This window comes from Enhydra lutris, unplaced genomic scaffold (genome assembly GCF_002288905.1).
Source record: "Enhydra lutris kenyoni isolate GAN:26980312 unplaced genomic scaffold, ASM228890v2 scaffoldscaffold75, whole genome shotgun sequence".
NCBI lineage: Eukaryota > Metazoa > Chordata > Mammalia > Carnivora > Mustelidae > Enhydra > Enhydra lutris.
Window position 1 is genome coordinate 4,966,412 of NW_019154159.1, and position 13,854 is coordinate 4,980,265.

The window sequence follows — 13,854 nt, forward strand, 5'->3', positions numbered from 1 at the left end:
AGCAGATGAGGCTAGGCAACCAAGTTCACATCCTTTTTCAATAAAGGGGTCTGCAGAGCAGCAGGGTAAATGCACGTTCCCACACGTGTGCGTGATAGGAGACTTGCCCTGTGATCCCCATGGGCAGGGCCGTGTAGGGGAGAGCAGCCAGGGCTGTGTAGGGGAGAGTAGCCTTCCCCCTGAGAGCGGCTCTGCCTCCCGGGCCTGCCTGAGGGCCTGTTCACAGGTGCAAGGCAAGGGCAGCGGAAGGACCTGTGTCCCCTGTGGGAGCTGGGAGGGTTCCCTGGGGCAGCTGGGCAGGGGCGGGGGAGGGGGTGCCCGCAAGCAGCTGGGCCTCGGCCTGCCTCTGGGCGACTGTGCTGCGGTGGTTGGCAGCGCCCTCTGGCGGCAGCCGGGCCCCATGGCAGGTAAGGGAGAGCTTGGGCTCGTGGGGGGTGGGGCGGGGGTGGGCGGAGAGCGGGAAAGCCCTGGTCTCTGGGCCCCAGCAGCTCCTGCTGTGCACAGGGTGACAGCTGACCTCCCAGGGAGCTGGATGCAGCCCTCCCAAGCACAGGGGCAGGGGCACCAGGGCAGGACCCCTCAGGCTCTTCCCTGCAGCAGGCCACCGGGCATCTCCCTGGCAGGTGCGTCCCAGCCCCACAGGTGGGTTTCATCACCGGGGGGAGTCCTAGGGTTGCCCCTGTTTGGTGCTGGGTCTGCATGGACCTGCCTTGTCACCACCACCCAGAGCTGTCCACCAATTCTCTCAACCAGGGTCCAGGTGCCATTTTGGGTTTGGGCCGTAGCAGCAGAAGCAGCCCCAGACCCAGCCCCAGACACGTGGACGAGCTGTGTTTGCATCAGATCTCAATCGCAAAACAGGGCACCAGCCCTTGGCCCTGTCTCGCTGGTCCTTGGTCTCAACCAGCAGGTGGTGGAGGGCATGGCCTGCTCATAAGGCCTTTTTCTCGCTTCTTCCACACTTCTCACTCAGACACTCCTTCCTCGCCCAGACACAGGTCAGAAGCAGGGAGAGGCAGTGAGGGCCAGATGGCCCCTTCAGAGGCCCTGGGGACAGTGACTGCCGGAGTTAGTCTGCCCTGGGAGCTCCAGGCTCTGCAGTGGGACACAGGTGACCCATCTGCTCCAAGCCAGGCAGCCACTGTGGCCAAACAGACCAGAGGATGGATGGCACAGCTGTCCCCGCACCCCGGACAGGCCCATGCAGTGGGCATCAGACGCCAGCAGGGCTACAGGGACCCACAGGCTGGTGCCCACTCAGCCGTCCCTCGTTCTGGATTCCTTGCCAGACCCGTGGCTTCGTCATCCTTTGCTAAGCCCCATGCTCGTCCGGCTAGCTGTGCCCTGGGCACACCCCGATGCACACTGGAGGGACAGCTGGGCTCTTGGGCCCCTGGGTTGGGGGAGGGACCGTTAGCACCTTGCATCTATGGAGTACCACCTGTGGGGTGTCCACTTCTGCACCTTCCCACAGCTTGGCCCGACCGCGGCTAGGGACCCCGGGACGGTGCTCTCCCGGGGCCCTGTGGTGGCCCCTGCTCAGGTTGGACCTTGGGTTTTATCGCAGCCCTAGTGGCCCAGAGACCACCTGGCTTAATGCAGCCTCCTTCCCAGGTCGGGGCTCAGGGACCTCCGGGCGGCCTCTCTGGCTGGGAGGCACCACTGGGTGTGGGGCAGCCGTCAGCCAGACAGGTCCCCCCTCTGCCGAGAGGGGGAGTGTCTCGTGATCAGGCAGGGCTCCGGGGAGCGTAGTTGGGGAGGTCCGCAGCGCACCCCAGACTCTCGTGGCTTTGCGGGGTGGCCCTGCTGCGCGGCCGGCCCTGACCCCGTGCTGTCCCGCTCCCTCCGCTCTAGGGCAAGGAGCTGCTGGCCCAGAAGCTGCCGCTGTGGCAACAGGCGTGCGCGGACCCCAACAAGATCCCGGAGCGTGCCGTGCAGCTGATGCAGCAGGTGCCCAGCAACGGCTCTGTCCTCCCGAGCGCCCTGTCGGCCTCCAAGTCCAGCCTGGTCATCTCAGACCCCATCCCAGGGGCCAAGCCCCTGCCGGTGCCCCCCGAGCTGGCCCCGTTTGTGGGGGTGAGTGCGTGGCCTCCCGCAGGCTTCCTGGGTGTGGACGGATGGCTCCCGCCCCGGCTCCAGGGTGGCTGGGGTGAGGGGTCCCCACGCCGGCCGCGCCTGACCGGGCCCTCCCGCGCCGCTGCCCCCCCATCCCCCGACTCTCCCCACAGCGGCTGTCAGCCCAGGAGAGCACGCCCGTCATGAATGGCGTCTCGGGCCCAGATGGCGAGGACTACAGCCCCTGGGCCGACCGCAAGGCCGTCCAGCCCAAGACCTCGTCTCCTCCACAGTCCCAGAGCAAGCTGAGCGACTCGTACTCCAACACGCTCCCCGTGCGCAAGAGTGTGGCCCCGAAGAACAGCTACGCGGCCAGTAAGGGCTGGGACGCGCCGCCGGCCGCCATGCCACACCCAACGGGGTGGTGGGGGAGCCTCCAGAGCCCCGAGTGCATGCGGGACCTTTGCGGCCCCCTTGGGCCCCGTCGAGGTTTTCCGGCCTGGTCCCTCAGGCCTTGCCTGGCTCCCTTCAAGTCCCCACAGCAGGACAGGGCCGGACCGGGACATCAGGGCTCCGCCCATGACCAGAGCACGCGGGTGATGCCTGGCAGGGCCGTGGCGGACAGTGGGACAGCCCTCTTCCCCCCACCCAGGTCCCTCAGCTCTGCAGCCCTGTCCCATGGACGGCACCCCGCCCCCTGCCCCAGCCAGCGAGGCTCTGCTGATGAGCAGCTGGGAAAGCTGAGGCTCGGGCCCAGCGCTCCCCGCAGCTGACAAGCGGCAGGTCTGCCGCTGGGTCCTTCCATGTCTCTGCTCACACGAGCATCCCGCTCCAGGCCCACCTGGGGCCTTCCAGCATCTTCCCGTCAGGAGGCTGAGGGGCAGGAGGACGGCCACGTCCCCTCACTCCTGCCTTGTCGTCTACAGCTGAGAACAAGACCCTGCCGCGCTCCAGCTCCATGGCGGCCGGCCTAGAGCGCAACGGCCGCATGCGGGTGAAGGCCATCTTCTCCCACGCGGCTGGGGACAACAGCACCCTGCTGAGCTTCAAGGAGGGGGACCTCATCACCCTGCTGGTGCCCGAGGCCCGTGACGGCTGGCACTACGGGGAGAGCGAGAAGACCAAAATGTGAGTGGGACCCCCATAGGGAGCCACGGGACGGGGCAGCCTGCCAGGCCCTCGGCTGTCCTGGCGCCTCAGGGTCCTTTCCGGACCGAGTGTCCCGCCGCGCGTCTTCAGTCCTCCGAGCCGGGCGGCACGGACGGGACGGCTCCACCAGAGCCACGGCCTCGCCGTCTCTCGCCAGCCCACGCCGTGGCCCGTCTCGCACCTTCCCTGCTGCTGGGCGTGCGGCTTGCCGGTTGGCAGAGGCCGGCTGTGTGCCCCAAGGCCCCCTGCTGCCCCCGAGTCTCTGGTCAGCCTGTAGCTGGCGTGTCGGGACACAGAGCCTTGTCTTCGCGGCTTAGTGTAACACCCGCGGCCCTGAGACTCCGCCAGCCTGTCGTTCTGCGGCTCGGGCCACCCTGGCCAGGAGCCACTCCTCCCCTGCCCCACCGCTGTCACGTGGATGTGGCTGGTGGTGAGATGGGGACTCGCGGCTCCCCCACCCCGCACCTGAGGCAGGGACAGAGGGGCCGGACCCAGCTCCGCTCCCACGGCGAGGCAGCTGCCGTCTGGGGGGGCAATGCGGGGCGGGAGATCGCTAGGATACCCCCTTCCCAGACGGCCCACCTGCCTTCCCTCCAGACGGCTTCTGTGCTGTCGCCGCCTTGCTCCGTGTGGCTGGACACCAGCCCTGGCCGCCGCGGCCACCGGAGCTCTGCGGGAGACGCCCAGCCTCCCGTTCGGGGCCGGAAGGCTCGCCAGGGTGCAGGCCGGGGTCTGCCGTCCCCCCGGGTGCTCGTTTGTGTTGGCTGACTGAGAGCCAGACGGGGCGCCGCGGGCACCCGGGCCGTGGCGCCTTCTCACCGCGCTCCTGTCCTGCAGGCGGGGCTGGTTTCCCTTCTCCTACACCCGGGTTCTGGACAGCGACGGCAGTGACAGGTTGCACATGAGGTGAGCGTGCTGACCCAGGCTGCTGGCCCTTTGACCTGGAGAGGCTGCCTGGGGCAGAGGGCCCCGTGCGCCTGCCAGTGGCCCCTGCTCCGCTCACACGCCTGGGCTGGGCTCTGTTCCCTTCCTGCCCCCAGGCCTGCCCCCACACCCGGCTTGCGCGTGGGGGCTCCCGGGGGGTGGGTGCAGGCTACTTGTGGAGGAAGGGTGAGCAGTTACTGTGTGGGGAGGGGGCTTCCCTTGCCCCCCACCGGGCCCGGGAGCACACCCCTGCTGTAGCCTCCTTTGGGCAGGGGCTGAGCTGCCCCAGGAGGGCCGGGGTCGATGTAGGGTACGTGGGCTTTAGGAATTTCTTCCTGCCACCTCTTCAGGCCCTATTCACGGGCTCAGTGAGGCTGTGGCCCCTCGTTAGGGCTTCTAGAAGGGTCCAAGGGAGGCACGGGGAAGGTGGAGGGTCAGACGGGGTCCTGGGGGCCTGGGTTGAAGCAGCTTCTACGCCCCCCACCCCCACAGCCTGCAGCAGGGCAAGAGCAGCAGCACAGGGAACCTCCTGGACAAGGAGGAGCTGGCCCTCCCCCCGCCTGACTACAACGCATCGTCCCGCGCCTTCCCTGCCCAGACAGCCGGCCCCTTCAAGCAGAGGCCCTACAGTGTGGCCGTGCCCGCCTTCTCCCAGGTGAGCAGCACAGGGCGACCCCAGAAGGGGCCTACGCCTGAAGGGGCTCTCCTGCAGGCAAGGTGGTCCCTCTGTCCGGCCTTCCTTCCGGCTGGGGCATCAGCGGCCTCCAGGCCCCCCCCATCTCAGGGAGCCTGGCATCGGGGAGGACTTCGTGTCCAGGAGCCCCCTTCCCGAGCCTGTTGGGCTCCGGCAGTCACGGATCCGAGTGTGGATGTGAGCACTTGCGTTCGAGGCCTGGGACGTGGCCAGAACATTCTAGTATGTCTCGGGGCTCAGGAGGCAGGGCTAGGCACTCATGCCCAGGTCACCCAAGACCAAGTGGCCAGAGGCAGAAGGTCAAGGCCTGGGCGACAGCAAGGGTCCCCAGTAGAGCCCCTGGAGGGCGTGCTGGTGGTTGTGAGGTCTTGGTGCAGCTGGGGTGTGAGTGTGAGGGTGGTGCGGCTCTGTGTGGGAAGCTTCAGAGGTTGTAGGAGCCCAGGGCTTCTGGAACGTTTGTCTGCTGTGACCATGCTGGGAGTAGCTTCGCTTTCGCTTCCAGGCTTCAGGTGCTGGAGGGTCCGGGTCAGCCCCGTAACCCCCGGAAGTGGGGAGAAGAGGGGACTTTCTCTAAGATGTGGGCCCCAGGGGCGACCACGGAGCTTTGAGCCTGCCTGGGGCTGTGGTGAGTGGTGGTGAAGGTGGGTGAGGTCCAGGGAGTTCCCCTGCTCAGCACAGTCCTGAGCAGCCTCGCACCCCCACTTCCTGTGAGGGGGCTTAACCAGCAGGAGTGGGGAGGTATGTGCAAGGAAGGGAGCGGTTTTCCGGGAGCTTATGGCCAGGCAGAGTGGACGGGAAGGTGGAGTCGATGATACGGTGAGAAGGACCAGTCTGGGGAGGTGTAGCTAAGGCCCTGGGGTGGAACCTTCTAGAGAAGTTGAGGCCAGTGCCGGCACTCCAGGCAGCAGCAGGGCGATGGCGGGGGGAGCGATCCAGCTTAGGGGAGGCACCTCGGGAGCACAGATCCAGCCCGCCAGGCAGGAGATGCTCTAACACCGTCCGGGCCCGGGACACAGCTGCCTGAGCCTAGGCACGCCTGGCCACCGCACGCTGCTCCCACCGCCCGTGTCCGGGTTTGGTCGTGGTGCTGAGATGGCTGAGGAGGAGGGTGTCCCCAGCGGCTCCTGATGGCGGCGCCCACAGCACCTCCCTCGGCCGCACAGCTGGGTCTGCAGCTGGTGTCTTGGGGTGCTGGGGTGTGTTCTGCCCAGGGGCCGGCCCAGGCTAGCTTCCACGCCCAGCCATCAGCCCCTCCCTGCAAGTGTCACTGGTTCCTAGAGAGCCCCACACGCTCCGAGACTTGCCGGGTCATCCCAGGCTCTCCCGCCGGGTAACCTGCGGGTGTGCTCAGGCCCTGTCTGCTCGCCACGGGACACGGGTGTGGAGGGGTCACCAGGGGATCTGTCTCGCGTGTGCCTGTGAGTGTGAGTTCACACCACCCGTGGTCTGCCGCTGGCCAGAGGAGGAGATGCCCGCGTGAGTTTGGGCCGTCACTGCTGTGCACGTGGGAGGGGCCCTCCAGGCCCTCTGCCGCAGCCAGCGCCGCGCGCCCACTGGGGTCAAGGCCAGCGCCCAGCTTCCTCTGGTCCTGTGGACCCCGCCTCGCCCCCAGGACCCCCAGCCTGACCTGTGTTGCTTCCCCCCCAGGGTCTAGATGACTACGGAGCGCGGGCTGTGAGCAGGTAAGGGCTTTCGCACTAGTCTTTGGGAGCTGCGGGTGGGCAGGGCGAACTCCCTCTCGCAGACCCTCCCAGGACTGCTCCGTGGGCACCTGCCTAGGGATGCGGAGACCCTGCTCTGGGTTGGGGCAGGTGGGGCCCAGGGGGCTGCTCCTCTCTACCTCTCACTTCTCTGAGTCGCGGGGGTGTCCGGGCAGGAGCCCACCCTGCTGGGATAGCGCCAAGCGGGGCCGGAGATCCGCCCTCGTGCTCCGACGCCGGGTGGGTGGGAGCGGGCCCCGAACCATTGGAGCCCAGCCTGGTCCCATGCCCCCAGCAGCCACCGGGGCTGCCCGTCCTCCAGGAGCCCTCAGCCCGGTGCGCGCCCTGCTGCTCCTTCCTGGTGGCCTGGCCGGCACGGACGGCCGGGGCTGCTGCTCCTGCGTGCCCCCGCCTGGGCTTGGCCCTTGTCCCGGCTCGGGGGGCATGGGGGGGAGCAGGCAGCTGGCTGACCCCAAAGCGGCTGCGGGAGGGGCGTGCGGCCCGCAGCGTCCTGTGCTTTGTTCCGCAGCGGCACGCTGGTGTCCACAGTGTGAGGACGCGGACCACGGGCCGCCGCTGCTCGGGAGAGCCCCCCATCCGTCTGGCCTCCGTCGGTTCTCTCCTCCGCGCCCTCGTCAGTTTGTTCTCGGGCTCTTTTCCTCTCTCACCTGCCCCGTCCCGCCTTCCGGTTGGTGACCCCAGACTCTGAGATCCCCCCAGGGTCCATGGTGCTGCCCCATCTCTGCTCCCCGTGTCTACACGCCCCCGGCCCCGTGTGTCCGCCAGGCGGGAGCTGCCAGCTGGGCAGCGGGGGCCCGGCGTCCTCGCCTCTGCTCTGTGGCCGCCATGCTCACGACGCACTGTCCCTTCTTGATGGCTCACCTCGAGCCAGGCCTAAAGTCTGAAGAAAAAGAAAAATCTTTAAAAAAAAGAAAAAAAAAGAAAAAGAAAAAAAAAGAAAAAACAGGAAAAGGACTTTTCTTTCCTGAAAAACTAAAGCCGATCTGCATGGACTCTGGTGTGCGCACTGTTACTCCTGCATCTGCCTCCCCCCAGCGGACGGACGCTGGCATCTGTCAGGGAAGGGGAGGCCCGGGGAGGCCCATCCCAGGGCCGCACGGACAGACGGACAGGTGCGTGCCGAGCCGGGGCGGCCTCCTGAGGAAGCTGGCCACTCCTGTGAGGGAGGCCACGGCCCCGGCCCCCTGCACGTCCTCCTCCACAGTGTAGAGACCAGAGCACGGATGGGCGGTGACCCCAGGGCCGTGTGATCTCACGCGGGGCCCAGCGGGGCGGGGGGCAGGGCAGGCGCAGCCCCTCGTGGACTTTCCAAAGAGCTTCAGAGACCGCCTGCCCCCACGTGTTCTGGAAACCGGTGGACAGCCTGGTGAGGGGATCACAGCCCCCAGGCCGCCCGGGGCTGGCCCTGGGGAGGGCAGCCCTGGGCCTGCCTCCCCAGGGACAGCAGGCAGCCCCTGCCCCATCCTCCCTAAATGCTCTCATCTCTTTGTGTGTCTTGGTGACTTCGAAACAGACGTGCTGGACTCTGTGGCTACTGGTTTTGCCTCTTCACACCCTGAACCTGGGGAGGAGGGAGCCAGGGCCCAGCCTGCCCGGCCCCTCCCGCCACGGGCCCCCCCCCCGCCCCGTGAAGCTGTGGATGCCTCTTTGTCTGACGTGCTCTAATGGAGCCCTCCGCCCGCTCTCCTGTGGCCGAGGATGGGGCCGGGAGTTTGGGAGAGAAGCAGCTCAAGGCACAGACCGTTTCGTATTTAAGGAGAACGTGAAGCCAGAACGCGGCCCCATGTACAAAGAGCCTTCCGTGTCGGTGTCCTCATTTTGCTGAAGACCTCAAATCCAGGGGATTCCATGCTCAATGGATGAATGTAGACACAAAACTGCGACACTTGTGTGAAGACGTAAAGTGCTCAAACTATTTTCCTGTTTCCTTTCCTCTTTTTTTTTTTTTTATCTGGATTGTGCCCTGTACTGCAGTCGTTTGAATAAAAGTTTTATTTATCGCACTGAGCTGGGTGTGGCGCCTCCTTCCAGGCCCGCGGCGCAGATTTGGGCCGCCACGGCGAGCCGGCCTCCATCCGGGGACCGCGGTGCCCAGCCGGACAGCGCCGTCCCTGTCCCCTCGGGGGGGCTGGGCCGCTTGGGCTGACTGGGGACGCCTGCCACGGGAGGCCCCTTCCTGTTCCTCCCTGCGGCTGCCCCAGGGCTGGGCAGCGTGCCCCAGGCGGTGTCCCCACCGGGGGCTCAGGCCCCTCCCCACCCACTGCACCGGCTGAGCCCTTGTGTCTCCTTACAGCGCTGACGTGGAAATGGCCCGACTCTGAGCCGCCCCTGACTAGAGTTAGTAAGTCGCCCCGGTTTTCCCACGCTGGTCGGTGCGCCTTCCCAGTGGCTCTGCAGACGCTCTGGCCTCGGCCCTGGCAGACGGGGCCGGGGGCGCGAGGGTCTGCCCAGCCTGCCTCTGCTCTGGGCTCTGGGCTTTCGCTTTTCGGACTCCTCCTTGGGCTCTGGGCTTTTCTCCGTCTGTCTGGAAGCTTGTGGGCCTGACCGGCTGCTCCTCCCCACCCCTGCATCCCTGCAGCCCCTCCCTGCACCCCTGGGCGTGGTCCGGTCCTGGCCATCTGCCTGGGTCTCTCTCTTGCCTCTAGGGGGCGCTTCGGCCACAATGGGGGGGGGAGCGCGGTGATGGGCCAGGAGGCTGGCTTTGGGCTCCTTTGGCCAAGTGTCCCGTCGGACCAGCCCCTGCGGGTATGGGTCTGAGCCCGTCCTGGCTTGGTCTGGTTGGTGAGTACCGCAGCCCCTCGGGGGCTGGGGAGACCAGGGTCGATCCTGGGGACAGTTCTGTGACTCGAGCCCACGTGGGTGTGTCAGGCACACCAAGGCAGGTGGACATGGGGTCTCTGCTGCCTGCTCTGCCGGCACTCACGTCGCATCCGCCCTGAGAGGCTCCTCGAGGCTGCACCAGGCTTTCTAGACGAGGCCTCCAGCCACTACACGGGCGGCCCTGGCTGGCCTTCAACAGCCCATCCTCTGATGATCCCTTGCGCTCGGTCCTGGGAAAGCGAGCGCCGTCGGCCAGCGCGGGGGAACCCAGCACTCTAGGCCCTGTGCCTGGGACAGGGGTGCTGCTGCCATATGTCCCCATCCCCACCCCGTCACCGACAAGTGAAGCTGGCACCTGCGTCCTCTGTACCCCATGGAGCATCCCAACGGTGTGGTCCTCCCCAAGGGCAGCGACTGCCCCAGCAGGTCCCGGACTCACTCTCCTCTCACTGTTTCTGAGCTGCAGCATGAGCAACTTCTGGAAAGTTCTGGAGACAAATGCTCCTGACGTGGGGATGGGGTGGAAAGACCTTCTTTGCCTCTAGATTCCTCCTCTTCCCAGAGGCCCTCAGAGGCTGCACCTCCCGCCCCTGCTGCCCCTGCAGCCCCCGTCACTGGAGTCCGGTCTCCCTCTGCCTGTGCCCTCGTCCCCAGTGTCGGGCAGCCCCCCACCCCGGGGGCACTGTGGGCGTCCACCCTGCACCATCAGCTGTGTTCCCCACCGCAGAGCTGGCCTGGCCCCGAGATCGGAGAGTCCCTGGCTGGGGGGAGGTTGTCAGAAGCCCCTGGGGTGGTTGAGGCCCCCAGACCCACTCTGCTGAGCCGTGCCCACCCCCCGAGGTATGGTCCTGGGGCACACGGAACAACATGGGCTCGACCCCAGGAGGGCCACTCGTGCCTCAGAGAAGAACGTTTCAGAGAAAGTGGAAATCTGCTCTCCGAGTCACAGAAGGATGGAAACCGCACCCTGAAACCACTCAGCTGTCAGATGACCCGTCTGCTTCGCTCTCACGTAGCGGACTCAAGACAGTTACAGGCGAGCCCCTAAATCTGTGGCCAGAGATGAGAAGGTCCTGGGTCGTGGCGCTCGGCCCCCTTCAGGCTGTAGAGTTTGCAGGCAGGAGCCCGGCGGCGCCCTGAACAGCGGCCCTGGGAAACCGGTACTGGATCCACCCCCCAGGGAGGCATCCCAGCTCGGGTGTTAGCCATGCCAGTGACCGCTGGCCTGCTCTGCTGGGTGTACATCTGCTCCCCGTCCATACTGGGGTGCTCTCGGGGAGGGGGGAGGGGTCGTAGCCGTGCCGTGGGAGGAGCCCCTGACTTGGAGCAGACCCTGCAGTCTGGGCCTGCGGTGCTCACGTGGTTCCTGTCACCTGCCCTTTGCTGGCAGGACATGAGCCACTTTGTGTCTTGGTGGTTTGTGGTGGAGCGTGGCGGGCACTGCTGCTGGAGGAGGCTTCCGCCCGGGGCTGCTCCCAGCAAGGAGCTGTGTCTGCGGGGCCAGAGACTCTGCAGGGGGCCTTGGGTCTGAATTTTGTCCTGTCGCGTCAGGCCAGTGTTGACCCGCCTGCCCTCAGGTGGCTCCGGAACCCGTGCGTCCCCAGGAGGTGGTGGGCCCCCAGAGGGTCGCGCCTTCCCGCGGTGCTGGGGGCGGGCGCGTCCGGCTGGGGGGTCCGGCCAGGCCTAGGCGGGGGCTGCAGAGGGGAGGCCTGGGACATATTCAGCCCCTGCCCGTTTCGTCAGGTCCCGCAGCACGGACGATACTGTGCTCCGCGGCCACACGATTTTGGGGAAGGAGATTGGAAAAGTGGGGTCAGGGGCCAGACGCCCTCTCTGGCCCTGCTGCTCACAGGGCCGCCCCCACCGAGGAGGCAGCTCGGCCGCCCACCCTTTCTGCTGAGGATTCAGGTGCGCCCGGGGCAGGAGGACGGTGTGTGCCGCCCAAACCCACTTGGCCATTCTGCTCAGGCTCGGCTCGGCACAGGAGCCGCCGTCCCTTCTCAGCCGCGGGGCCTGTGCTCCTTCTGCTGCTCGGTCGCCAACTCCAAATGAACAAACCTGCCCCCATTCTAGCCCCCCAAGACGCCCGCCTTGACCCCTCTGGGGACAGCCAAGGACCTGCAGCCTTCCTCCAGAACCAGAGTCTAGTCAAGGTGGCAGTCAAGGCGTGGGCCACCCTCTGCCATCTGTCCTGGGGGCAGATGTCCCCGGCCACAGCAGCTGTGGCCGGGGGAGCCCTGAGGCGGCCGCTGCCCCTGAGCGTGAGAGCGGGAGCTGGTCGGCACGTGTCGCTGGAGAGAGGACTGCCGCGTGCGGAGGGGCCAAGGCGTCGTGTGGGGCTGGAGGCGGCCTTGAGCCCCTGGGGTCATAGCCCTTGGAGCCTGAAGACGCCCGCGAGCCGCACCCACACGGGATTCCAGGCCGTCCGCGTGCACGTGTGGAAGTCGTGCTCCAATGAGTTGGCCCCTCTCCCGAGTTTATCCTTCTAAAAATTCAGTCCAAAGCATCTCGGCATTTTAGAAAACCCGGGGAGGCACCCCAACCCCCACGTGCTTTCATGGGCACTGGACAGAGCGCCCGCCCGCCCAGCTCCTGCGGACTCCCGCCCAGCTGTGACGCCCCAGGTAATGGCTCGAGAGCCAAGCGCTTGGCCAGGAGTGCGTCCTGTCCATGCCGAGCCCTTCGTGTCCCACGTTCCATCTGTGCTGTCACCCCTGGAGCTGCCTGACGACCCCCAGCCTACTGTCCTGTACTAACCCTGCTCAGGCAGGTGCTCCCTGTGCGCCCGGTGGGGACCCCAAGAAGAGGCTTCCGTGAGGACCCTGCGTGTGGCCTCCGCTGTGCTCATTCGTCCCATCTCAACCTCTTGTCTGGCCAGTCCATCTGTCCGTCCGCTGTGGCCTCAGGCCCACGGGGGTGGGGTGATGGGGGCTGAGCCCCATGGCTCCCAGTGTGCGTACACCCCATGTGTGTCGTGTTGGCGTGGGGTGGCCCGAGGCCTCGTGTCTGCACCCAGCCACCCTCGGGGACCCCGGGATGCATGGGCCGGGTCCATGGGAGCCGCTGAACTGTGTGTGTGTGTGTGTGTCAATGGCGTGTCTTTACAGCTGGGCCCCTACTGCTCTGGGGCAGCGGGGCGGCTCACCGAGGCTGGGCACAGGCCCATCCAGGACCGCCTCCGGTTCCAGAGGGAGAACCAGCTCCCAGCCCAGCGGGCCGCTCCCCGGACCCCCACCCCCCCTGCCCGGGGAGCTCTGGCCTGCGCACGGCGCCCTGCCCTGCCTGCCCCCGCGGGCTCCCTCGTCGCCCAGCTCCGGGCTGAGGCTGGGCCGTCCGCGTGGCTGAGACCCTGGGGCAGCCCAGGTGACGGTGCATCTCCCGTGCTGAAACCACTCTTGTCTTCTCTCTTCAGGAATCCCTTCGCCAGCGTCCAGCTGAAGCCGGCAGTGACCAGTGACAGGTCTGCCCCCCTCCTCAGCTGACGGTCAAGTCCCACGCTGCCCGCTGGGCACCCCCCTTGCCCCCAAACACTGCCGCTTTTCTAACAATCTGTGTGGCCCCTGTTTAGAGAGTTTTCTCCTCCTTCCATGCCCTTCACCCGCCTGGCTCTGCCCCCACCTCAGTCTGGCCCGGGCGGGACCCCAGCCGTTTCTTCAGAGTCGCGGCCGAGCGGCCCCACGGCTGGGAGCTGCCCCCCGGGGGGTGCGGCCAGCCTCTCAGGCAGGCCCCCCTGGCCGTGCGTGTCGTGGTCCCCCCAGGGGCGGGGAAGGGTGTTGAGTCGGCCTGCAGCTGGAAGGGGGCTCAGCTCCCACAGCACGCGTAGCCCCCAAGCGTCTGGTCAATAAAGAGGCTGTGCCCCGCTGTGCCCACTTGTGCTCTGTCGGCCTGAGGGGGCGGGAGGCCTGCGGCGGAGGCAGGGGAGACCCCGCCACCTTCCTCTGGAAGATGAAGCTATGAGGTGCTCTCGACTGGGGCTCTGCTGAGCCGCGCCACTCCCACTAGCATTCTGGGGGGGCCGCTGTGCCCCACCCAAGCCACAACCCCCCTCCAGAACTGGCTGCTGGGCCCCCTGCTCTCCTCCGTGTCCCCGGAGTAAATGGTGGGTGCCTCTGTGGGGGGCGAGGGGGACACCCACCCCAGCCACTTCCACGGTGTCTGTGGCTGAAGCACCCCGGTCACCAACACGGTCACCAACATGGGCACCAGCAGTGCCCATCTGGGGAAACACTCCGGGCACCGTCCCGCTCCTGCCAGGCTCCTGAAGGAGGGGGTCTGCAGTCTGACCGGAGCCTGTGCACGGCCCAGGAAGAGAAGCAAAAGGGGAGCACAGGTAGGGCAGGTGGGGACTCAGGGCCTCATAGGAGCTAGAGATGGACCAGGTGAGGTCCCAGGGCGGACGTCTGGGGCGGAGACGCGCAGAAGCCTGAACTCCTCAAAGACCCTCTTGCCTGCCGCTCGCCCCACCCCCGCTTCCGTGCTTGGGAAAGGTGA

General features: G+C 66.9%; 1 protein-coding gene across 3 annotated transcripts in view; it reads left to right on the plus strand.

Moving 5' to 3' along the window:
• Window positions 1–12,985, plus strand: part of LOC111160439 (BAI1 associated protein 2) — a 62,490-nt gene extending 49,505 nt beyond the window's left edge. Inside the window, exons 8-14 of one of the 3 annotated variants that reach the window (XM_022523569.1) lie at window positions 1,855–2,076; window positions 2,229–2,430; window positions 2,982–3,183; window positions 4,042–4,110; window positions 4,621–4,783; window positions 6,470–6,504; window positions 12,776–12,985. In XM_022523569.1, the coding sequence (XP_022379277.1) occupies window positions 1,855–2,076; window positions 2,229–2,430; window positions 2,982–3,183; window positions 4,042–4,110; window positions 4,621–4,783; window positions 6,470–6,504; window positions 12,776–12,845 (963 nt within the window). In that variant the 3' untranslated portion in view covers window positions 12,846–12,985. Of the gene's footprint in view, window positions 1–1,854; window positions 2,077–2,228; window positions 2,431–2,981; window positions 3,184–4,041; window positions 4,111–4,620; window positions 4,784–6,469; window positions 6,505–7,051; window positions 7,421–8,836; window positions 8,906–12,775 lie in introns of those variants that run through there. The other 2 variants (XM_022523570.1, XM_022523571.1) reach the window with 2 other exon arrangements.
• The last annotated feature ends 869 nt before the right edge of the window (window positions 12,986–13,854 follow it).